General features: G+C 37.3%; 1 protein-coding gene across 1 annotated transcript in view; it reads left to right on the plus strand.

The window, feature by feature from the left end:
• The window catches only part of UBE2K (ubiquitin conjugating enzyme E2 K), a 35,814-nt gene extending 12,775 nt beyond the window's left edge, over nt 1-23,039 (plus strand). Inside the window, exons 3-7 of the mRNA XM_044418236.1 lie at nt 8,610-8,668; nt 10,644-10,726; nt 12,682-12,781; nt 20,006-20,134; nt 20,502-23,039. Coding sequence (XP_044274171.1) covers nt 8,610-8,668; nt 10,644-10,726; nt 12,682-12,781; nt 20,006-20,134; nt 20,502-20,576 — 446 coding nt within the window. The 3' untranslated portion in view covers nt 20,577-23,039. The remainder of the gene's footprint in view (nt 1-8,609; nt 8,669-10,643; nt 10,727-12,681; nt 12,782-20,005; nt 20,135-20,501) is intronic.
• Nucleotides 23,040-24,181: the final 1,142 nt, after the last annotated feature.

The raw sequence follows: 24,181 nt of genomic DNA on the forward strand, positions 1-24,181 counted from the left end.
CCCCGTCCTTCCTTCCTTCCTTCCTTCCTTCCTTCCTTCCTTCCTTCCTTCCTTCCTTCCTTCCAAATAAGTGGTTTGTTACTGAACTTCAGCTTCAGCAAAATTCTGCAGAGGCTTAATAACAATAAATAGTTTTAAAACAAGCTACATTTGTCCTTAGTACAGTAGTCCCCTGAAATTCGCAGTGGTTACTTTCCTAAAGCATTCACGAATTGTGAAAAACCACGAATTTGGTGCCAGTGATGGGCACCAGCCGCCAAGGCAGTGTGGGTGGGAGGCACGGGCTGGGCCGGGCCGGAGGGCAGGTGTGCATGCATGGCGAGGCAGGGGTAAGGGTGGGCATGCACAGAGATCCTTTTCTCTGAGTGAGTTCAAACGTGAAGGAAACGATCTCCTTGCGAGTAAGCCAGCTTACTTGAAGGTAGATCGGCTTGGACTTGCTCAGAGAAAAATCCTGCGAAAGGCTGAAGCCGCAAACGCTGAACTGCAACTTCACGTGGGACTACTGTATATAACAGTTTGCCCCGTCCCCAATTTTTTTTTCAATTTTCATGTTCTCACTGATAGAAAGTTGTGTAACCCACTGGAAGGCTCATTGTGGACAGGGGAATTGGCCCCAGTCTTTTTAAAGTTGTCCGCTTTTGAATGAAATACTTAGAGCAGTATTTGAAGGAGTACTGTTAGTAGATGATTTGACTCTCAGAGTTCTGTGTTAGTAATATGGCAGTTCTGGAAAAATTTCAGTGATCTCCTTTTCTAAGGATTTGGGATAATGCCATCAAGGGGAAGTATATGTAAGGAGCTTTCATTTTTAGGATCAGGCATTCAGTTTTTGCATTTAAAATTCAGTTGCTGATAGATCTTTCAGCTCACTTGTCCCCTTTCCTTTCTTCCACCTTTGACCATAGCAACAAAATTCTAACTAATTAGTGGATATCAGTTGACATGTAAACACTTAAAAAATTAAGTATAGTTTTCAGTCGTCTTTTGTTTACATTAACTATGTAAAGCACTATGTACATTGATAGTGTTGTATAATAATGAAAAACTCACCATGGTTTCTGAAGAAAACAGAAATGTAACTTCAAAAATGCATCTTTTAAAATCAAACACAGACATTAAACAGTTTTCTCTTTCATTTAATGAGATAAGTATTTAGAAAATAGTGACTTAGGGGAGAATGTATATATAGGAACAATTTACTAAGCTAGAAAGATGCTTGTATAGATGGAACTCTTGTAATGCAGTGACTACATAATGCTTATTTTCTGATTTTCTTGTTTTGTCATTATTGAAAATAACTTTGTTTGCATTTTAGTTTTTATTTGTAGCTTTGGAGTTATGCCCCTGCATAGGCTCTATTTGAGAGATTCTGGAGCTAGAGTTTTAGTGGGAGTCACTCCCCTGACCCTTCCTACATGGTCAGAGATGTGACTTTTGTCTTCCCATGCAGTTCTCCTTCCACTGCCATGACTGTAGTTTCAGAGGGAACACTCTAAGCAAAAGAAAAACAATTGCAGAGCAATCTAGTCTTTTCTACTCTTCTGTTTATTCATTCTACCTTCTTTATATCTTTCTGTCATTCCGTACACTGCATCATTATTGTTGGCTTCAGGAATATTTGGAAACATGACAGTTATGTTCTCTGCACCTTTGTCTGGGAGAGTTAGTTAATCAGATCATGTTGTCATTATCTCACTGTTACCCATGAGGTCAGACAAACAGGGACTTGTGGCTTTATGTTCACCTGCGGGAGAAGGCATTTCAACCGGAAGACTCCAGTAAAGTCACTCAGTCACCCATCAACACTGCTCCAAACCTACTCTGTGTTGCATCCTGATAGAGCAGGAGGATGGCACAACCATGGGCTAGGCTGACTTCTTCATCATTGGAAGGAATGTGCAACAGTAGGAGGGGTAGGTGACTGGAGTGTTCAGTTTCAAAACACAGCATACAACTACATCGATGCCCAGTTCTTGTTAACTTCCATGTTGCATCTCACTTTAAGAAGCTCCTAACTGTGAAGCAGCCTGTGCAGTGCGAGGTTTCAGAATCAGTCCTCCTTTTATTGCTCAAGTCCTCCCAAACTGTGGATAGACCACCTGTATCAAGGGAATAAATAATCACCTTATTGTAGGGAAATCTTGTGTCCTTCACTTGATGGTTCATGATCCATTCTTTGGGTCATACCTGATGTTGTCTTGCTCTGTTTGTTGCCTTTCAGAATGCTACTGTTGAGAGTTTGCCCAGTCCAAGACTGCTAGGGTATATTACTTCCAGTTTTAGTCCACAACATGCTTGAAGTTTTGCTCGCTTACTCAATATTCAAGGGGAGAATTCTGGTCTTATATGCTAGAAGACAGCCACTGGGATCACATCTATTATGGGTATTCTTATTGCTTATTACTGTCAGTCATACCAACCTTGCCTCCTTATCGTGGCAATTGGTACTTGGTCTTTGACATTCATTTGACTCCATTGGTATTGACAATAAAAAGTTATTCATGAGTTCTGGCAGATATTCAGCATTATGAGTTAATGCAGAATGTAGCTACAGGAATACTTCTACTTTTTAAAATAAAAGCAAGTATACAGTTTTCCTCATTTAGCTAATGGAAGTGACATTTAGAAACTAATTGCTATTGTGAGACTATATTTGTTATAGGATGGCTATATTAAAGCATTAACTTTATTCAGTGGCTACATAGTGATCTTATTTTTGAGGCTCACTTTATTGTAATTTCAATATTAAAATAACTTTGGTACATTCTCATTTATAGCACACTACCTCTTATACAGCTTATGCAGAACACAAAGTAAAGTGTTGTTTTCTCTTTATATAGAGAGAAAATCTGCAGTTTGCTCCAGACTGCAGCTTGCAAAATTGGATATCTGCTGAGAAGCAGCAATAGGTCCTAGCAGCCATCTTCCCTGTTTAAAGCACCATCATCCCTGTTACTTTCTTGGAGAAGGCCCATGTTTTTTACTCAAGGGAAGATCACTGTATATCCTCAGTGCAGCTTCTACCAATCTGTGACATTCTGGCATGAATCCACACATCCTGTACCAAATCTCATTTCTAGTTGAAAATAAGGAAAAGTCCCAAGATATTTGGGATGTCAAGAAAAATATTGCTTTGGGGGCCTTGGATATACAGTGGTGCCTCAGCTCATGAATGCCTTGGTTCACAAGCAAATTGGGTCACGAACAAAAATTTAATGGAAAATTTGACTTGGGTCGCAAACTCTGCATTTGGTGGCAACCAAGATCGCGGCCCTGTCCCCACCTCCCCAAGTGGGGAGATGGCCATGATTGCAGTTGCGTTTGTGCAGGGAAGACATAGAGGAGCTGATGACGGAAGAACTTGCTGAACTCCAGAGTGAGCAGCAGAAGGCACTTGCTGAGGAGGATTCCACTGAGGAAGAGGAAGACAGGGAGGAGGTTAGCAGTGATGTGATACAATCCATTTGGAAAAAGTGGAATGAGTGCCAGGGTTTCTTTGAGAAGCACCACCCCAACACAACTGTAATGAACAGAGTGTTGAATCTGAAGAACGATAACATGGTCTCTCATTTCTGGAGGGTTATGCAGCGCAGGAAAAAACAAGTGACTATAGACAGATTTTTCACCAAAATTGACCCTGCAGCTAAGAGACAAAGAAGAGAGGAAACCCCTGAAAGAGATTTCCTCAGTGTCCTTATGGAGGGGGACTCTCCCTCAAAACAATCTCCCCTCCACCTAGGTTAGTGTTCTCCACTGTACTGTATAGTACTTTGTTACTTTGTTGTTCTTTGTCACTTTGTTTCATTTTTTTCTGATTAAAAAAAGTAGTTACAGAACGGATTAAGCTTATTTACATTGAACCTTATGGAGAAATTTGACTTTGCTCATGACCAAAAATTGGCTCACAGCCACATTCGGAGGGGCCAGAACGGATTAACCTTATTTACATTAAATCTTATGGGGAAATTTGAGTTGGGTCACAACCAATTTGGGTCACAAACAGAGTCGTGGAACAGATTAAGTTTGTGAGCCAAGGTACCACTGTAATCCGATACTATCACTTGAATACTGTGACTTGAAACAAATAAGATTGTTCAATCTTGGACTTGTGCTGGAGAGGTCTTGTTAAAGTTATACTGCTCACAAAAAACTTACATATTAACAAAGTTCATACTACTTGGCACTCTCTCCTATCCAATGATATTTATACAATGCTATTCAATTGTCTAATATTTCTTCAAGGTTTATCATAATATAGAGTGTTCATTCAAAGATCAGTTTGAATTTTTCCTTCTTGGACCTAGAAATCTAAGTTTAGATACAGTGTTCTTGCCAATGCTGTGTACAGTATGAATAAAGAAGTCATTATTTCTACTGGAATTGTAATGCATTGTACTTTAAAAAACAACAACAGATATTTGCAGTTAGTTGCAGTACTTAACCCATACTCAACTAGTGATTGGCAAAGCTTTTCAGAACTTTTTTCCATAATTTCTGTGTATGTTCTTATTTCAAAACAAAATGTTCATTACTAGCCCCCAGTTAGAAGATCTCACATACATACATACATACATACATACATACATGTTTAAGTGCCCCATTAATGATCCTGCATTACTTCTTCAGGTCAGCATGTTATTGAAGAATTTTATCAGTGTTTCCCTTCCTAGGGCTACTAATGAAATTGTTAAACAGAATGCACCCAAAGTCTCTGAGAAGAAAGGAAGGCAGTTGTTTCAACCTGAAGTTTGCATTTTGCCATAACCATTTGTCCCTATCTTTGCCTGCTTCCAGTAGTCTCTTCTTTCAAAGCAATATGGTTGTTATTCTACTAGATACCTTGGCTAATATTCATGAGAGCTTGAGTTGCTGTTAAATTCTCCCAAACCAGGCTCTGATAAGCTTCAGTTAGCCCTCAATGTTCTTATCTGAACTGAGCTTTTAAAGTCTCTGAACTCATCTCTGTCTCAAATCAAAATCCAAACATGAGGAAAATTCCTGGCTTCCTTCCATCCTTGTCTTCCTAGGCTCTTGGCACCAGCTCCTCACCTCTCCTTTCCTTCCCTAACTGGTAGCTTGCTGATCCCTTCTCTCTTCTTTCAGTCTCCTTGGAGTCCTGCTAAACAACCTTTCTAGGTGCAAAGCTCCAGCTAAGTCTCCTAAGGACAACAGTAGTTTGCCAGTTCCTTCCTTTTCTTTCTCCATGTGTTTTTGTTGCCACAGTTGCAGTATAACGGGAGTAGGGAATCCTTTCTGGTCTATGGACCAGATTGCACCATTGACTCGTAGTAGACTGGATATTACCAAGGGAATGAGACCTTGCTTCTGCACCCTTTCCCCCTGTCCTCATCAGCCTAGTCCTGTCCGTTTCTGCTCCAGCCTATCAATTTTGTTACTAAAAAGAGAGACATAGAGCATCCTACCTTTGTTTCCATTGAGTAAGGGGCTCAGCTAGCATTTGGAGAAGCATTTCATCCAACTGCTAGTCAAGTCAAGTGCTTGCTTTACATGGTGGATTGATGGGCATAGAGCATGACTTGCCCAGTGTTTGGAGCCATTCCTCAAAAGGTTTGCCCAAGTTGGATGCCTCTTTCATGTGTCACTTTGCATCCCAGTTGGGATGGTGTGTTGTCAGACTTGGAGCCCTTTCTCCAAGCAGCAGTTGAATTGTGCGCCTCCTTTGTGCATTATTTGCCATCCTAATTAGGGTGATGCATGAAGGAAAGGACTCAGCCAACACTGGGAAGAACTCCCACAAGCACCATCTAAGTGCCTTTCTGTGTGGAGAGAAGCACAGAACTCAGCGTCTTTCTTTCTGCACTAAGAAATGAAAAATGGTGGGGGCAAAGAGGAGTGTGGGACCAGGAAATCTGGTTCCTTCACAAACCAGATTTTGTGTATTCAGCATAGGAAAAGCCATGCTGGATCAGACTAAAGGTCCATCTAGTCCAGCATTTAATACAAATGGTGACAAACCAGCTGCTTACAAGCAGAATGGGAGCAAGACTTTCTCTTGCCCAAGCTCCTCAGCAAGTGTTGAATGCAGGCATGTCATCTTTGCTAAAGGAGGGGGTACATAGCCAACAAGGCTAATAGCCACTGATTCCTCCTTCCTCAAAAATCTATCCAGGATCCTTTTAAAGCTGTGGTGTGGTGGTCATCACCACTTTCCATGACAGTGAATTGCATAGTTCAGCTGTACGTTGTGTGAAAAAGTACTTTCTTTTATCAATCCAAAACCTCTCACCAGTCAACTTCATGAGATGTTGCTGGGTTCTAATGTTATGGGAGAAAAATGTCTTCCTCTTTTTTCTTCACTCCTTGTATTATTTTAAACACCTCTGTCGTGTCTCCTCTCACTTTTTTCTAAGTTAAACAGCCCTAGTTGTTGTAGCTGTTCCTCATAGGGGAGCCAATAATTGCTGTTGCCCTTCTCCAGTCTTTTCTCAACTCAATAATGTCCTTTTTCAGGTAAGGCAACCAGAACTGAGTAAAATATTCTAAGTTCAGTCATAGCAAAGATTTGTATAATGGAAAAAGATCTTGGCAGTTCTGTTTTCTATTTCATTCCTAATTATAACTAGAGTGTGGAGTTTGCTTTTTCACAGCAACTGTGCACTGGGCCAATATTTTCATCAAGTTGTCTACTGCCACCCCAAGATCCCTTTCTTGCTCAGTCACTGCTAGCTCAGATTCTACGAGCATATATTGAAGTTTTGCCCTAATGTGCATTACTTTACACTTGCTTACATTGAACTACATTTGCCATTTTGATGGTCATTCTCTTAGCTTGGAGAAACCCCTTTGGAGCTCCCTACAATCCTGTTTGGTTTTAACCATTCTAAAAAGTTTAGTGTCGTCAACAGACTTTGCCATTTCACTACTTACTCTTAATTCTAGATTTTTAATCAATAGATAGAGAAGCATTGGTCATGATATACAGCCCCATGGAACTCCCCTGGATACATCACTCCATTGGGAGAAATTGCCATTTATTCTCACCATTTGTTTGTTTTTTAACCTGTTAGTCATCCCCCCTTCCACTTTATTTCATGACCACATCATTTGCTCAGGAGCCTTTGGTAAGGGACTTTGTTAAAAAACCTTTTGGAAGTCCAGGTAAACAATGTCTACTGGATCACCCCTGACTGCATGCTTATTGAAATTCTTAAAGAACTCCAGTAGGTTAGTGAGACAAGACTTCTTGCCAGTCTAATTTTTTTTCAGCAGGGCTTGTCTGTCTATGTGCTTACTGAATCTTATCTTTCATAATGCTTTTAAGCAGTTTAGCCAGGCCTGTAATTTCCTGGATTCCCCTGGGATTCCTTTTTAAAAATTGGTGTTACATTAGCCATTTGTCCGTCTTCCGGTACAAGGACTGAACGTCTCCATCTCCGCTTTATGGTGGCGGGAGATTTTGATGCAGTAAGTAGTTGGCAGCAGCTCAGGACAGGGAACATTGATGGACAGATGGAGGGGTGGAATTTTTTGCTTGGATTGTCTTGGAAAATAATCCAAAAACTTCAGATTTGTTCGCCAGAAGAACTTGGATTATAACTGGGTTAATTACAAACAAATCTAAGAAATTTTGCCCATCTCTTGTCTTTTGAAAAAGAATAGAGGTATGCAAAAGTTTAGCACTGAGCCTTACAAATTGTTTTTAGATTTTTGTTTTGTACAGTCTTTTTCAAGGAAAGGCAACATTTGTAGGCCTGTGAGCCTGGGCACTATCCCAAAATGGCTGCCAGGAGAAGCCTAGCTATTTTCCATATAGTCCAAAGGTATGAAAAAGAAATATAGCTGTTGGAGGGTCTCACTTTCCTTTTTGGGATCCTGGCTGCCATAAGAAAATATTATTTTTTAAAAAAGTTTTAGGACACCTTGATGAATATCAGGAATGTCTTCAAAGGCATATTGATGCCTATGTGTTGCCTACCCCCAGTCTGTTGAAATAAATGGAGGGCTTCCCTTGCAGTTTTTGGTGTATTGTTCCATATGTTAGTAGTTTGACAAATAAGGAATGGAGGACTTATGGAAGAATTAAGTATTATATGTGAGAACCAGTGTGATACGTTGGTTGGAGTGTTGAACTGGAATTCGGGAGGTCCCGGTTCTCGTCCGCGTTCAGCCATGAAGCTCACTGGGTAACTTCGGGCCAGTCATGGACTCTCAGCTAACCCACTTTACAGAGTTCTTGTGAGGAGCAGAGGCGGATTATGTAAGATGCCTTAGGTTCCTTGAAGGAAAAAGGTGGGATATAAGCATAATAAATAATACACAGAGCATTGTAAGGAATGAGTGGAAATGTTCTATCCCTAAGGAGTTTTTACACTAAAAGTAAATGTAGAGGAAAGAATATGGAGGTGAGGTAAATTTACTAGAGGGGTTTTATTAGTACGATCTGTCTATGTTATGAAAAAATTGTATTCTACATAAAAAAATTAAGTCCTCATATTAAGATTTCTTCTGTCTGAAATTAAATCAGCTGTTGCTTGATTTTCTGATAAAAAAATTAAAATATGATTTAATTAACTTACAAGAGGATTCAATATTCTAGTACAATAATACTGGCAAAATATATAATACTTATATTTTTGCTTTTACAGGAGGAAGATATCAACTAGAAATAAAAATTCCAGAAACATATCCATTTAATCCTCCTAAGGTACTGTGAGCATAACTCTTGTAAATAATTCTCTGAATGGTAGTAGACATTTTGCTATGCAGTGTGCTTTATTCCCCAGATCTTTCTGGAAAAATAGACTGAGAATAGTCATTCCTAGTCACTTTCTGTCAGCAGTCCCTGGTCATTAAAGTGCTTTACTGACAATAAAGCCTTGATTGATTTTTAAAACTAACGGCTTTCAAAATAACATTTTTGTGAAGGGCTTCCTTTTTTCCACAATGTTGTCTGTTTAACAATCAATACAAGGATTGGATGTTACAATTGGATCAAATTCTGATTAAAATATTCAGTCTGAGTATAATAGTAGAGCTATTATATGTACTTGTTTAGGATATATTTTCATTGGAAATTGTAGAAGTGGGTTGTATTTGCTTAGATGTGCAATATGAATCCATGAAAATGTAGTCATAGAATTATAGTAATTACTAAGTAGGAAACAGCTGTGATTTTTCTGTGATACTGCTGTGAAGGAGTGAGTGACAAAGGAGAGCTCGGTTTTGCAGTCTTGTGACTGTTAGAGTTCTAATAGTGGCTCAGTCACTTAATATAGTATGTGTTCACCCCTCAGATAACCTGATTCATGTTTTACCCTAGTGTTCTTAAACAGCAGTCCAGGTGGTAAGCCACTCCTTTTAGAGAAGGGCTTGTATCTTGGTGGTAATGTACATGGTAGTATGTCCAAAATAAAATTCCCAGTTTCAATTTCAGACACCACCCTGTAGAACTAAGAAAGACTCTGTCTGAAACCCTGGAAATCCACTGCCAGTTTTATAGTCATTGATGGACCAGTGGTCTGACAACGGAACTTGATTTTTTGATAGCTCGTGAATTAACTTGATTTTTATTATGTGATAGCTCATGGGTTGTTGTGTTGTGTTGGTGATCCATGGGGAACATTCTTGTTTGGTGCCCTTATGTTATGTGAACCTAGTTAGCAGGACAGCTCTGAAATAACCAACGGTTGGTTTTAGGGTTGTTGGAAGGTTGTACAACACTTACCATCTGGGTTTGTACACCAGTGCAAAAATGCAGGCAAATTTATCTACAGTGTACTATCTGGACATGTGAACAGAGCCTATGTAAGGCAGCTTCCTATGTTCTTAGACCTATGCCTGGACTTCAGATTGAAAGTGGGAGCTCACTTATAGCAGGAAGAAACACCATTCTTATAAGTAGAAAAGCATCTCAGCAGGAAGGCTAGGTTAGAATCCTTGACTCAGGAATCCAGGTGTCAGTATATGGAATTGCCTGCCTGCCTGCCTGCCTGCCTGCCTGCCTTTATGGAGAGCATCTAGACATGTGAGCCACACCTACAGTCTGAAATGGTAGAGTCCAGGAAAGCCTAATCACCATATCTTGTTCATAAGAATTGTCCTGAGATGGCCCCTTCCTTCTGTTTATCAAACTTGAAACAAAACCTTTGAAACATATTTGAAACTTAATTGGTTATAGAACAGTATGAACTAAGTAGTCTTCTACTAAAGTTGAGGGAGAAACATTTAAAGAGTTATCTAAACTGAAACATTTCTTCTGTCTCTCTCTTTCAGTAAAGCTTCTGTCTACTCTCAGATGGCTCTTGCTTCTTGAGGGTTAGACAGTAGGAATGCTGGAGACCTTGTAATGGGGTTTCTCTCACCACTGTCTATGACTAGATCAAGGAGTTCTTGGTTGCATCTGCTCCACTCCTACCTTGAAAAGGCTTCCTCTCTTTCCAAGGCAGGCAAATTCTCATGGTCTGAGAAATTTCATTGAGTAGGCTTAAATCATTTGACTCTTCCCTCATTGCTGCTCTGCCTCCTCCTCAGAATTGGAGAATCTATCTGCAAATCTATCTGCACTGGGCAAATGATGGGCCCCTTTTTACAAGATCAGCCATGGTTCTTACATTAAATATTTAGAAGTGGAGTTGAATACTTAGAAGCTATTTTCACTTAAATTTTTTTTTACGTTCTAGGTGCGGTTTATCACCAAAATATGGCATCCTAATATAAGCTCAGTCACTGGAGCTATTTGTTTGGATATTCTAAAAGATCAATGGTAAGATTTTGCATATGTTTCTTGAAAATCCTCCACCTAGTTGGACAGCTATTGAGAGTAGCTATGAAGATTGTTGAACATGCACATTTGCCTGTTTTCAGCTTTTTTACTATAATTTCAATGAAAAATAAAGCTCTGATGTTAACGTCCACATAAGACTTACTGAATTAGTTAAACAGAATAACTTAACTAAGCCACTGAGGGAACAGTCCTATGCAAGTTAAGGTGGGAAAAGGGTTTTGCAACTCCTGCTATGCCTAAGGCATGGTAGGACTTGTAGGCTGTTACTCCATTTAAACTTGGGTAATATTGTGCCCTTAGTAATGCTAAACTATGTTTTAATAACTTAGAGTATTCTCTGCAACTTCCTAATTCATTAGCCATGATTTGACGTTACACTTGGACTGCAAAACTATTGTTAGTGCTAGCCTTCAAATCTTGGTTTTCAGGTCCATTTCAAAATGGTTTCAGGTTGTGATCTTGAGGTCAGTATTAACCTTAATGCACTAATTTGGATGGCAAACTACTGTTAGTGAATATGACATAGAAAAGTAGTACCCAAGATGGGGAGGAGGGAACATGTAAGAGTGCTTCCATTTATCAAATCACAATTTGGCATGAAGTCTAAACTGAGTTAGTTTTATTGAAAAACTTCGAATACTTGAGCTGTAATGTGGTTGTGTGCAAGAGTATTACACCATGGAGTAATAATGGTTATTTTAAGATGGTTGCTCTGAGTTTATTGCTTTTTAGATTTCAACAATTATGGATTCTCTGTTTTCATCCTTTGCATTGCTTTCAACAAATTACTTATATAAGTATGTAAGAGTAGTATAATGTTCAGTGTTATTTTTCCTTTTCCTTTGACCCTTGCTTCTTAATAAGAATAGTTTTTGAGGCTAGAGTATACATGTTAGATAAGAGTCTTATCTCAGTTTTATTTTGAATAGAAATAAGAGGCAGGGAAACAAAAGAAGACATAGGACACGTGCTTTCTGTTTTTCAGTATCTGTCTGACAAATGGTTTGTGGGAAGCATTCCACCAAATCATTATCCAATTGGTGATATTGGTTTGGTACACAAGCTGACTAAGTGCTAGTAGACAAATAGAGTAGCTGTAGATTTAGAACTTGTGCTTGGATTATATGACTTCAGATTGCGCATCAAGTTTACATTGTTGATGATTATTTTCATATAGGAAAAAAAAAGTTGCCAAAAGGAAGATTTTAACCTGCCATCTTTTATGGAGAGAATCTCCTCCTGCCCCTGTAATGAATTCTTCCTTATATGACCCCATCTGTAGTTTGAAGTGGTATAGGCTGAGGTTTAGCACCTCATTGAGAACTAGGCTATAGTTTCAACCTTAGTGTGAAAATATGCATTCTGTGTGTATTTAATTTTGCTTGTAAGAATTCATCTGAACACAGAGCATGCTGGCAAGTCCTGGCAGTTCAGACCTTGCTATATTGAATCAGCACATTCAGAATGGAACCTGCGCTTATGTACATTGAATGCTAGTAAAATCCAATGAGGAGATGGCAGGGACTGATAAGGCAGCATCTGTGATTGCGCAGAGTGTTCTACTTACAATTAGGCAAGTAAAGGTTCCATTCAGACCTTTCTGTTTCAAATCTGCAGTTTCTGAACTGAGGGGGGTGGTACCAGCACACCTTGAAATGTAGGAGGTGAGGCACACATAGCCATGAGGTTCTTCCCACTTTAAGGCCTCTTATGTTCAGGAGAATGCCTATTACAAATGTCTCCTATTGCACTCACAAGGCTGGATATAAATTAATTGCTGGTATTTTTTAACAAAATGCAATAAATAAAACACAGTTACATCTTTACTGAAATTATATTGGTATTCTGCATGCAATTTGTGAATTCTACTGTTTCTTCTAATTGTATATTCGAATTCCAACTTGTATTCTAGTGGATTCAAACTTGTATTTCAGGGCTGCAGCAATGACTCTAAGGACAGTATTGTTATCTTTGCAAGCACTCTTGGCAGCTGCAGAACCTGATGATCCACAAGATGCAGTAGTTGCAAATCAGGTACAATGTTTGCAGAAATTTTTCTATTCACAACACTTACCTCTATCCTTCTTTAGATGGCACTGACAGTTTCTAATTTGTGTGTGTATTTTAATTCATTAATAGCTGTAGGAAATAAACTAGTTTATAAACCCCTGTTCTTGGAGAACAGTCTAGAAAATGCACAGTTGAAATGCCTGAAAATGGCATTGACTCTATGGTACAGATCTGTTTTATAAACTGGGAGGTTTGAAGTATAGTTTAGTACTTCTTTATGGGAAGATTCTGAGTTTAAGGAAAGCAGATAGATACACACCCCTCAATTTGTAGCTAATACATTGTTAAAATATTCTTTAACTGATGTCCAAAAATGTTATCAAGGTAGGTAAAACTTCACAGCTGCAGATCTTGCTGACACATGCATTGAAAGTAAATTCCATTGAACTTAATAGGGCTTATTTTTGAGCAGACATAAGATTGTTTTATAAGTTGCTTAAAACTGACTCTGTGAATTTGTTATCAGTAACTCAGTATCAGTGACTGAGCACTCTTTGAGGCTGTGACATAGGAGCCAAATAAATATAAAGTTTTCTCCACTTTTTAGTGACCAGCACAGATTTATTTTATTTTTATTTCTTTATTTTTCGATTTATATCCTGCCTTTTTCCTACAAAGGGCTCGAGGCAGCTTACATCATTCTCCTCCATCTTACCCCACAACAACAACCCTGTGAGGTAGGTTGGGCTGAGAGTCTGTGACTGGCCCAAAGTCACCCAGTTTGGCTGAGCGGGGACTAGAACCCAGATCGTCTGAGTCCCAGTCCCATGCTCTTAACCACTACACCACACTGGAGGATTTCTTGAGGAGTAGAGAGGTCCCAATCTGAATCCCCATTGTGACATGCTAGATGGGTAGTCTAAACAAGTCCAGCTTGTTTTGATGGGTATGCAGATGCCCCTCTCCCAGTGAGCTGGTTATGAATGGCATGTATGAGTGTAAATGGGTGGATTGCACCCATTCTGAATTGTCAGTCTCCTGGACTTTCCAAGTTGGCAGTCTGGACCTTGAAAGGATAGCTATCATCTCATCAGTAAGAAAAGAAGTGTTAAACTGCCAGAAATTGGGAGCCTGGGCAAATTTAAGTTGCAGCTGCAAGCAAATTGGGACATTGTTTGAAAGTAACAGCAAATCAATCATACAAACATTTATTACACTTGGATTGCAAAACAATTGTTAGTGCTAGCCTTCAAACCAAGGTTTTCAGACCCATTTCAAAATAGTTTCAGATTGTTGTCTTGAGGTCATAACAAAATAAACAAAAACACACTCACTCTAACAAGCAGTTAAAATGTGCAGGTAAAGATGTAATATTTTATAAATAAAATAGAAATAAAGATGAAATAGTTCTCAGCAGAATACAAAATTCAGTCAATAAAACTGAGTTCAACCTTATATGTATAGGTCTTATCAATTTACTTCTTAGAAGCAGGCGATATGCCCACCCAGCTGTAAATATAAAATATCTGGCCCTGGCCACAATCAAATAATCATAAGCACTTTCAACCACTTTACTAAAATATTCATGAAATGTAAGCAGAATGCCATTTTTAGGTTCATAAACATGAATCATGACAATTACATTATCAGTAAATTTCCCAACCTAACTCAGAAGGTGACTGTCTGTTAAACTGAAATGTCACTTAGACATTAAAATACCAGCCCCTTGTTGAAGTACCCATTGGGTAGACTTCCTCAACCTAATCCCTTCCCAAAATTTTCATTTACTGCCATCAAATGACTATCTTGTAAAAAGGCTACATTGGCATTAAGTGGTTCACTCCAATGTAACTTGGAGTGAACTCTCTTCTGCTTTTTTTTTAAATTTTCATATATTTCAACTAAACAACACGTAAAAAGAAAAAAAAACACTGCTGCATAGATTTAAACAAATCAGTTTCAAATAGTATATGTGAATTGTATACACGTATACACTTCAACAAAAGCAAACAACAGAGCCACATGTATCCATTCAAACATGGGCTCTATATATTCACCTCTTCAAATGTTGAAAGTGTCATTAGGTATTATAGGATTACAGTAGCATTTCAGTACTGATCTTACAGTTGTCAAAAGCAAGCAGAGAATCCATTTATGCTGACCATGTGTTAACTACCAGGAAGCATGTAGGTCATTTAAGGGACATAGGCTTTGGTAAATTTTAGTGCTGCAGTACACAGTTTATCTGTATTATAGCTTCTTCCCCAAAGGAGGCATCTACTGGAGATTGCCAAAATACATGAATAAAGGAAACATTTGCTGTATTACACCTCCAGCACTTACCCAACTTAGACAAATCATTATTGAAGAAACATTGTGATGTGCAGTATGGAACAAAATATTTTCTTGAATGACATCTCAGATACATATGCTTAAGTGGCAACCAATTTATTAGGCAAAATAAGATAGTCCAGTCCTGATTCTGTTCCTATAGGACTGTGTTTATTGGGTTTCCACAAAACATTTTCTTACCATTTCTAAGTCTGGATTTCCCCACAGTGTCAATTTAGCATGGGCAAATGGTTTGGAATGTAATTGATATGTGCAATACATCTCAAACAGTTATAATGCTGGGAAGAACTTTATTAATTTTAGTATGCTGAAGATCTAATGCCATCTATTTGGAGAGAAAATCCAGACAGGAAGTTCACAAAACCGACCAAGGTGAAAAATCTTAAGTATAAAAGAGCAACATTTAGTACTGGTCAACAAATAGGCCTGATGTTTAAAAAAAAAAACAAAAAACCAACCAAGATCTCAAAAATCAAACCTACCTTCTTGCATACTTTTCAAGGATATTTGTGGTAGGTAGAATACTGCCAGAAAGTATGAGAGAGAACATTGTATGCCTGAAAATATTTTCGATATAAAGATAAAGGCCTTTCACATAGACAATCTGTGGTATAACATTCATCTATCCCTAACCTTACCTTAGAAACTTAACTTTAAAGATTCCTATTTATCTATATTCTGTGAATTTAGCTTGATCGCTTGAGATGTGTTAACTAAGTAATAAAGTCTGAGCACAATTGAAATTGGCAGTTTTCTAATAAACTATGAGCTATAGTATTTCCAGTCAGCATCATTTTAGAGTTAACCTATTACTTGAACAGTCAGTTAAATCATCAGATGTACTGAATCAACTGCATCAAAGATGAAATAGACAAATGGAATTTCAAGATCTTAAGATACTATCAGCATAAAGAATAATTTTAAATTCTAAACTAATCATGCAAAAAGCCATGTCTAACAAAACACATTCTGTCTCATAGCACAAGCCAAGGGTTCCAAATGTAAATCTGATATCATTGAAGAAAATGGACATCTCAGTCTGGTAGTAATCTTCAGCTGTGGGGCGGTATGGAAATAAAATGAATAACAAGAATTTCAACTGCTACTGCTCCCATAATATAAAAAAAATCTGAAAAAAGACCATTGGTCATAATTCTAGTCCTTGGGGTCAAATATAAAATGGTGATGCACTTCAAAACTTTTACAAGAAGGCCAAACTTTTATGCAATATAGCAAAAGTTAATTTCTATTGAATCTTGTCGAAGACCTTTGCAGCATCCAAGAAGCAATGGCAGCCAGGTCTGTTCTATCAGTATTTAAAGATTTGAAATCAGCAACTAATCTAAGATGATCGCTCATCTGTCTATATTTGATCAATCCCATCAGGTTTTGTTAAACCAGTGTTGTGAAAACTTGTTGCATTCTATTAGCCAGAACTGCAGAGTAGTTGGTAAAGTAATGCCTACTTTAATTAATGGGTTGGGTCAGTAGCTGGCACAGTGGTGCGGTCCTTGCCAGGCATTCCAATCACTGTAATATAAGCATCATTGAATGATGGAAGAAAGGAAGCTGGATTCAAAAATAGGGTTATTGCTGTGATAAAACTTTGAAACTAATGTATTTTAGACCACTCAGTTGGAAACCATCAAGACCAGTTGATTTTCCTGATTCATAATTGCCTTCATAATTTCCTCCATATGCAGAGATGCCAAAAGAAACTGCTGTTGTGAGGAATCTAAACATGATGGAAATGAAAAGCATCCAAAATTGTGTTGTGGTATTTCATCGTCTACATAAATCAGTATAAAACTAAAAATTGTGAGTTATATTTGTAAGAGGAGTGTATATTGTGTCCTCTTCATTTTTAATAGCTGAAATAACATTTCAATACATATACAATTTAAGATGATGTGCCAGAATCTTACTGGGATGTTTACCATTTTCCCAATACCTTTGCTCTAGACAGGTTAAAGCAAATTCTGCCTGCTATGAAAGAATATTACTAAATTCATATTTAATGTTCTGCAGGTGTTGATAAAGATGTGCAGTAGGGAAATGGCCAATTGCTTCTTATTCAAGATACTGTAGTATTAAAATAATCCTATAGGAAGTACAGAATAATTCAGTCCCGTATAAAAGGTTTACTGGCTTTCCACCCACTGGTACAGGAATCAACAGCACCTGTATACATTTTAAAATCAATAATTGTGCAGAAATCTGATTTCTAAACATCTCCTTATTTGAACTGGTAGGATAAAAGCAGCAGAGACTGTGGACCTTGGCAAATTTAAAAATTACAACTCCAAGCAGTCTGGGACATAATCTGAAACCATGAGTGTCTCAGTCTTCCAAACATTTATTTGATATAGCAAAGATGTAGAAACAAAATACTCTTAACTGAAAGAAGTTATGATGGACTGGTGAAATAATACTACCGTCTCTCACCAAGATCAACATTCTTGAAGCAACAATTGGAGGTCAGTCGTATGAGCCTGAAGTATGCCAAACTGAGTTCAGTCATATATATTTGAAGTGCAAATCTTACCACTGTTTTCCTCTTAGGAACAGGAATATGAGCACTGTATCAAAAATTTTATTACATTCTCAATTCATAAGCAAATAATCATAAGAGGTTACCAGTTTAGCTATTAAACTTAGGAAACATAACCAGAGAATCCTTATTAGACCCATGCACATTAATCATAGAAATTACCTTATCAGTCTATTTCTCAACCAGAATCAAAAGGCAGTCATTAGGATCAGTAATCATCTAACCTTGAACTGATAAGGTACCTTATGGATTAAATCACAACCTCTTGAAATGAATAGATCTTATCAATTCTCGATTTTTTCAATCTTTACCTACAGCCATCAAATTGGTTTCTTGTAAAAACATCTGTGTTACACTCTTTTAAAATAAAACAAATTCTTAAGTTAAAAAGCACTCTCTTTTGCTTATTTACATTCTGAAATGCCTTGATATTCATGAAATTACTTTGAACTTAAAGAAGGAAAAAATATACTGTTTGCCTTCTATGTATCACTACCACCATCATATTACATTTATATCCCACCCTTTTCCCTCTTGCTAGGACCCCAAGGTGGCTTATGTAGCTTCATTTTATCCTTATAACAGCAACCCTGTGAGGTAGGTGATTAAGAAATTTACAGAAATTGCCAATATTTAAATGGTGGAAGATATAAATCTTTACTTTGATATTCAGCTCATATACAGAAATTTCAGACATGTTTATTAAGCTAAACCTTATATAACCTTTAAAATAAAAGACTGAAAATAAAATTTAAAATAAATAAAAAACTCAATAATGCCAACATTTTCCCCATCCACGCTCCTAATATAGCAAAAATTGTATTAATGCAAAAAATCCTTTTTGTATTCTAGTTAAGACTGTAAAGTAATACCCCTACTTGTACAAGACAATCTCCCAGAAAAGTAGATCCTTTAAAAATATCTTTATCTGTTTATAAACATAAATATATTAAATGAATATAGCCTATATATATATTATATAAAGGTATGTAGCAATATATACACAAGATAATTTAAAGAAAAAGTAACAGAAAAAAACAGAAACAAAATGGAACATTGCCTAATGATCAGAACTGTTACCTACTTGAACAGGCTAAATGTTAGTAAACAACTGAATGCTGGTTAAAGGCCAAATACAACTTCTTAGATTGCTGCCACTCAAGGTAGACACAAGTAATTTTAATGGTTGTGAGAAATGACTCTGCCATTATCAGGAAACTACTTGATACAAAAAATTACAAGGTAATGGACATGATAGTGCAAATCAGTCACACTTGCAGAGATTCTCACCTTGTAAATTCTCTTTCCTGACCTAAACAGTTTGGTGTAATCTGGATGAAACATTTTTCTTTGGAAAGAGCTTCACCAAAGTTCCCCTCTCTATCTGGCTGTATGGAGCAAATATATTTCAGTTTGAAGCATGTAAAAACTGACCAGTAACAGGCCCTGGTTTGCACCATTGTGTGGAACCAGGAACATTCAGTATTAAGCTAAAAATCTGGTGGAAGTGCTGGTAACTCACTCAAAAACATTTCCATACATTTAACTAGCTGATGTAGTTTGTTGATGAAGTCCAAAAGCATGCTATGCATTGTGTTACAACTTACAAAACAACTGATTTAAGAAATAATGGAACTGGAAATAAAAATGTGCTTCATAGTACAACACCCCCCTCCAATAAAGTGAAAATAGTGTAATCTCCCTCCCCCCACCAAAAAAAAGAAGAAGAAAAGGAAGTCTGGCTTTCATTAACAGGCAAGACAATCTCTATAACCAGTCTACTTACAATTATTACATCCATATACTAATCTGGAAATAAATGGATATTTTAGAAGATACTTTAATTTGCTCATGCACGTACTACAATATTAAGTGTATATATAATAGGAAGTATATGAACATAAGTAGAAAAGGAAAAAAGACTGGAGCTAAGGAAAACATGCTTAAATGTCTGAAGTTGTATCTGTTTAGCATGAAAATCATCAAGCAGCCCAGGGCTGAGTAGGCCAAAGAAGCAGTTGAAAAACCTGTAATGCAAATGCCTGTAAGGAAAAGAATTGGCTTCTTTGGGTGATGGAAATGTCTTTAACTGGTCTTGATATGCAGCACAAAAGATTGCAGCACAGTGATTATGATATAAGTAGCCCCAGCTGTCTGGCTAAATACCTCATCTGTACCTCATCTAAAACAATGGCTTGATTTTTAGGTATGTCCTACATGAATACTAAGGCAATGTCAGGCAATGAAGATACTTCCTGAGAGAAACTGAGGCAGTTTGAATGCAAAACCTGCCCTTGAGCTTGAACAATTATATGAATTAATTTTTCTTTCTGTTTTTGGTATAGTACAAACAAAATCCAGAAATGTTTAAACAGACAGCTCGGCTTTGGGCACACGTGTATGCTGGAGCACCAGTTTCTAGTCCAGAATACACCAGAAAAATAGAAAACCTTTGTGCTATGGGCTTTGATAGGGTAAGTATTATTACAACAATAGCAAACTGAAACAAGTGCCATGCTGTGGGCTGCAATAGAACTTGGACTAAAACTTGCTTCCTTAAGAGCTTAATTTGCTTTCTTCCTCCCTACCCCCTTGCTTAGATTGACACCTTGGTTACAGTATCTTTGTCATAAGCTTCAGTATAACGGTGTTTTGCTACTTTGGAATTTAAAGAAAACCCATTTAATTTATAGTACTTTTCTAAGTAAAGAAATATCTGGATTAAATTTAGCATTGGACAAATGAATGTGTAAATTTTCCTTTAGTAAAATGCAGGAGTTGGAGTTGTGCAAACAACATGTGTACACTCTGACTTGAATAACTTTCTTTTTGTCTTTGCAGAATGCAGTAATAGTGGCCTTGTCATCAAAATCATGGGATGTAGAGACAGCAACAGAGCTACTTCTGAGTAACTGAGCCATGTGTAGAGAACTGCTTCTGTAGTCCAGCTTGCCCCTTCATGAGGAGCATCACCATCTTTTATTTTTAGGTTTCTATATAGATTCTCTTTTAAAACTGGCATTCTTGCCTGATACTATCTAGGCACTATTGGAGACTGAAAAAACTGCTCTGTAAATAAAGCTTAATTAAACGTCTGTGTAAATTTAAAAAGGGGAAAATACTTTAATTTTTTTCTTACTAAATATTGTAAATTCCTTGAGCTTGGCTAAAACAATGGGGATGACATGCCTACTTTAGTGTTAGCAGTGTGACCAAGACTAGCAGGAATTTGCACCAGGATTTTGACTTTTATGAATTATTTCAGAACACTTCTGATTGTGTCCGTAATCATCAGTTGTTGATGTCACTCATCCCAGCTACCTTACTTTTTTTAACATGGATCCTATGTGCCTGTGGACTGACCTTATATTTGCATGCTTGTACTTTACATAGACACTTTAAAAAGTAGGGGTAAACTGAACACAGCACCACCATCTGAAGCACTTGAGTATTCATCCTTGTAACTTTTTCCTAAGATTTTCCAAATATGCTCATAGATCAAAATGAGGCCCACTCAGAAACATTTTCACCACCTAAAAAGTAGCAATCCTGCATATATTCCTTGCTCCCGGCCCTCACTCAGCTCCTTACACAACAATTTCATGCTAGGCAGAATTGGTGGGTATGTGCCATTTGAATTAGCTTAGTTGTCCACTTCAAGTGGTTTATTTTGCATAACCAGTGAAAGTGTTTCAACCATTGTAATTTCTACACAATTGTATAAAGGTTTGGTATATCTGGACATAGCACAAACAAGTGGAGCTGCTCTTTTGTTTCTTATGCAGAAATCAAACCTCTTTCAATAAATTCTGGATAGAATGAATTCACTGAGAAGAACTGGTTCTCTGTTAACATTGAGAATGCCACCTCTTTTCCCTAGTATTTGCTGTGATGCAATCAGTTTTGGGGCAATAGCTTCCTAGTTTTCTTTTGGATATAATTTTAGTAGAGTTTGCTGATAAAGAATTTTACCAAGTCCTCTTGCGTGCATTTTTCCCTAGTTAACACTTGAAAGTCTTGTTCGGGTTTTTACTGTACATATGTTAAATGCCAGTAGACATTTCTTCTGGATTGATGTTTCTGCTAAAACAAATGTACATATAGTCAATATTTCTATTCATTCAGAGAGATCTAAAATCTCAGTCGTAAATTTTTATAAGTCCAAACGCGCGTACCTTTGTTGAAAGTTGTAATATTACAGAACTGAATAAGCAGGATATCTGAACAAATGGAAAGGATGTGAGGGTACATCCTTAGAAATAAAATTCTACAAAGTTATTCTTCCCCACTCCCCATTTTGTTGTTAGGAATGTTTCCATTAGTCAATTTTTAAACAGATAATGGACTTTATCACCACTTATACTACTGTTACATTGTGTAATTTAAACCTCTGATGCAAAGTGGAAAAGTAGAAGAAATGGGAATGACCTATCTAACGCAGGATTCTTTTCTACAATATGTCTAATTGTTGTTTGAAATTATTAGGACACAGGTAGAAAAATAAATTGTAGCTTCTATCCCTGCAATGTGGAACACTGATATCTCTTCACTCCTATTTATGCATTCAGTGATTGTGTGGTTTTATCTTGCAGTCATGTAAATCACTTTTGGATGCCAAAGGAAATAAGATTGTGGGGGGGGTCCTTTATTTATTTATTTTTACAAGCTGCTGCTTCTCAACAACATTTTTGAGAAATCATAGCCAGGGTCAACATAACCCTGGTCCATCTGCCATGTGTGTTTGTATTTTTTTAATGGTCTCTATTTTGACGAATTAATCTACATCATTGTTACCCTGGTGGTAATTTTGTAAACAGCTCAATAGATTACATTTTTTTTCTTTTCCTTGCAATTTATTAAAGAACTTGAAAGTGGCTAGATGGGATAAAATGTCTTCTGCTTTTCCATCTAGATAATCTTTCCAGGGAAGCTTTCTGTGATTGTGTCAAATGAGATTAGAAAGGCTTTGAACACAGGAGAAAAAGCTTATGCTAAACATACCTACAGGCTTGGTTTTGTTTTTTTGCTACATTACTCATTACAAAACTTCTTTGTGTGTGTGTGTGGGGGGGGCGTGATGAGAGAATTTACACGTGACTGTACAGGTGCTAGGTTTCTTTTCTTGGATATTTGTGTACTTGAGAGGTGAAAGTAAGAAAGTGCTACATTGAATAAGGATTATTAATTGAAACTGATGGCAGTTGGGTCTTTTGAGTCATTAGAAGTATGTGTATAGTGCTTGATAGATAATTGGGCTGAATAAGTTTAAATGCTGCTAGGAGGAATATAAATGCAGCATATCTTTGACTTGGAAATGCTAACTATTCAGTATATCTTCCATTTTCTTTTTATTACTCTAATAAAATAAATTGGTGAGCACCCTTATGTGGCCTGTGCATTCACAGTGAAGGAGTTGTTGCTCAATTCAGCTATTCAACATGATAGTCCACATAACGGAATCTGGTGATATCTTTCAGTTTTAAAGGCAATCTTGCATTGGGCAGGTGCTTGGACTACATTATCTCTGAAGTCCCAATTCTATGATAGAACAACATCCTATTGTTGAGAAAGCTGGAGAACTCATTCATTTTAAACAAATGATCAAGATTGAGATTGGATGCTCTCAGTAGATTTTGAGAAGAATTCTAGCCAGACCTTATACTGTGAAGATAGAATAGATCCTCTTTCCATTGTCAGAGGCCTCAAGAAATCCTCATAAGTGCTCAAAATAGTCCATCGCTTAATTTTGTTCCAGAAAGTCCCAATCATCCTTTTTTTCTCCATGTATCAACCTTCCATTAACGGTGTTAAGAAATGAAGTACTGATTAGTACAAAACATCTCATATCCCAGCTGACCTGTGTTACAGAATACATACCCTTCAGCAGCATTTAATCCCAGCTTTGATTATTGGAAAAATTTCAAAACTGTAATTAAGTTTTCTTGCTGGTATATTTGAGAATATCTGAGGTACTAAACTGCAGCTTTTTGTCTGAGAGGGAAAATGATAGGTTGAAAGGAACTTTGTCTTCAGATTAGTCAGATTGTTGCAATTTGAGTAAACTATATGAATCCAAGTTTATTAAATTGAAGAGATCTTGTGCACATTGTCTTTGGGGAAGAAAGCAGCATTAATTGCTTTCTAGCATCTTACTATTTAATGACTTGGGTTTAAAAGTTGAACATCTTCACAGCTTTTGCAGACAACAGTTCTTACAATGCAAAGTGGTTTTACAGTCACTGACTGAAGAAATAGTTTGATGGACCATAAATGGTTACACTTTTAAGGTGGCCAAATGCATGGTGACAGTGGAACCTGTCCTGTATTGGATTTTTTTTTCTGGCAGGGGAATAAAAGAGTGTTTCCTTAGCTCTGCAACTGCAATAGTCACAGTGGGAAGCACAAGGTAAAGAAATGTGAATAAGTTGAAACTGGCTGAGTAAGTCCTGGTTATGAAATGTGTTATTGGCATTGCAAAAATGCAGACCCTGGTCCACTGACTTGGCTTAAGCATGAGCACA

The sequence above is a fragment of the Varanus komodoensis genome, unplaced genomic scaffold (genome assembly GCF_004798865.1).
Source record: "Varanus komodoensis strain SLA01 unplaced genomic scaffold, ASM479886v1 scaffold9, whole genome shotgun sequence".
Taxonomy (NCBI): domain Eukaryota; kingdom Metazoa; phylum Chordata; class Lepidosauria; order Squamata; family Varanidae; genus Varanus; species Varanus komodoensis.